Genomic DNA, 1,461 nt, shown 5'->3' with positions numbered 1-1,461 from the left:
AGAGTCCTGTCAAGCTGTCTTCCAGTGATGTAGATTCCACCACTTCTCTGGGCAACCTGTGGGTTGTAGAGCTCTGTGCTTGAGAAATGCAAACAGGAAACTTGCCCTCCTGTATTTAAGACATTGATAAATTGTGTGTGCTTATATGCTCTTAGGTGTATACATGGAGGCCAGCTAAAACAATGAAATGGTGACACATTTCTGCCTGTTGTTAGCATGCAAAGAATTGATTTTTAATTTTAATTACGGGCCAGAAATACTGTGTGGCATGTGTGATCCTGAACTATTTTAGGTGTTTTGATCACATGTTGCCTGAGTGCTTACTGTGGATGCACTTCATAGAGCGGGGTTTCTCTACTGGTCAGTGAAGGCAGTCTGGGAGATGGTTGCATGATGACACATGAAAATTAGGGGAGGAGGGAAATTTCATTCTTACCTTGCATGCTTCTCAAAAATGTCTACTCTCAACAGTTTTAGAGACTTATCACTAGAGCTATGAAAGAGTCCAACTTGTTTTGCCAAGCAAGGGCATCTGACTCACTGATTAAGTACATGCATGCTGTCAGTGGTGCCAAACCATCTTCTCTGCTTGCTGCTTTTCCAGATTTTAAATAAAATTCTATTTTCTGTCCTATCTTAGGTGTGCGTGTATATCTCTTCTGATAAGCACTTTAATCTGCCACGAAATTAGAAGAGCTTTCTGAGGTGTTTTGAAAGTATTACTGTGTTTCTTTGAAGTAGATGCTTGTGGGTTCATTACTTCTTTGTGGCTTCCCTTACAGGAAGCGGCAGAGAGAAGAGGAAATTGAGGCACAAGAGAAAGCTAAACGAGAGCGAGAATGGCAGAAGAACTTTGAGGTAATCAGCAGCTTAACTTACAGGATGGGCCTCAGCAATTCTTGGCCGTGCTGCAGGGAGTGCCCCTAGAGAGAAGAGAGACTTTTTGTCTACAGGTGCTATAAGATAATTTAAGTAGACACTTAGTAAAAGGTCCCGCACAAGCCTGGGTTTTGTCCTTGTGTGGGGAGAAGAGCCCACCGGTAGGGCTTTGGTATCACCTTTCCAGAAACAGGTCTGGTAGATTAATGTGTAGTATTTTTCAGCTCTGTCAGCAGTTCATTCTTGTCCCTAGTCAGAAATTTGAATTGCTGCTTAGCCCAGGTCACTGGTGACCAGTAAAACTTAATCTGGCAGCTGTTCAACCACTAGTGTGGACTGTTGTTGGTACTTTTCAGTCTGGTTGCCTACATGGAATCTGTATCTCCCGTGAATATCAGAGACCTGAATGACAATCACGTCCCTTTGATCCTTCCACCCTGTATTCAAGGTTTAGGCATATCAGAAGTAGCTTTGTGGTTGTTGTGCTGCTATTATAGAATCATAGAATCATTAAGGAAGGAAAAGACTCTAAGATCATCGAGTCCAACCGTCAACCCAACACCACCATGCCCACTAAACCAT

General features: G+C 42.8%; 1 protein-coding gene across 1 annotated transcript in view; it reads left to right on the top strand.

Annotated features, from left to right (window-relative positions):
- Positions 1-1,461, top strand: part of DNAJC8 (DnaJ (Hsp40) homolog, subfamily C, member 8) — a gene marked incomplete at its 5' end in the record, with an annotated part of 13,325 nt that overhangs the window by 7,306 nt on the left and 4,558 nt on the right. The window contains one exon of the mRNA XM_009318845.1: positions 783-858. Coding sequence (XP_009317120.1) covers positions 783-858 — 76 coding nt within the window. The remainder of the gene's footprint in view (positions 1-782; positions 859-1,461) is intronic.

The sequence above is a fragment of the Pygoscelis adeliae genome, unplaced genomic scaffold (genome assembly GCF_000699105.1).
Source record: "Pygoscelis adeliae isolate BGI_AS28 unplaced genomic scaffold, ASM69910v1 Scaffold602, whole genome shotgun sequence".
In the NCBI taxonomy this organism is placed as follows: domain Eukaryota; kingdom Metazoa; phylum Chordata; class Aves; order Sphenisciformes; family Spheniscidae; genus Pygoscelis; species Pygoscelis adeliae.
The sequence above is the reverse complement of the archived record's forward strand: the minus strand, read 5'-3'. Positions and strand labels throughout refer to the sequence as shown.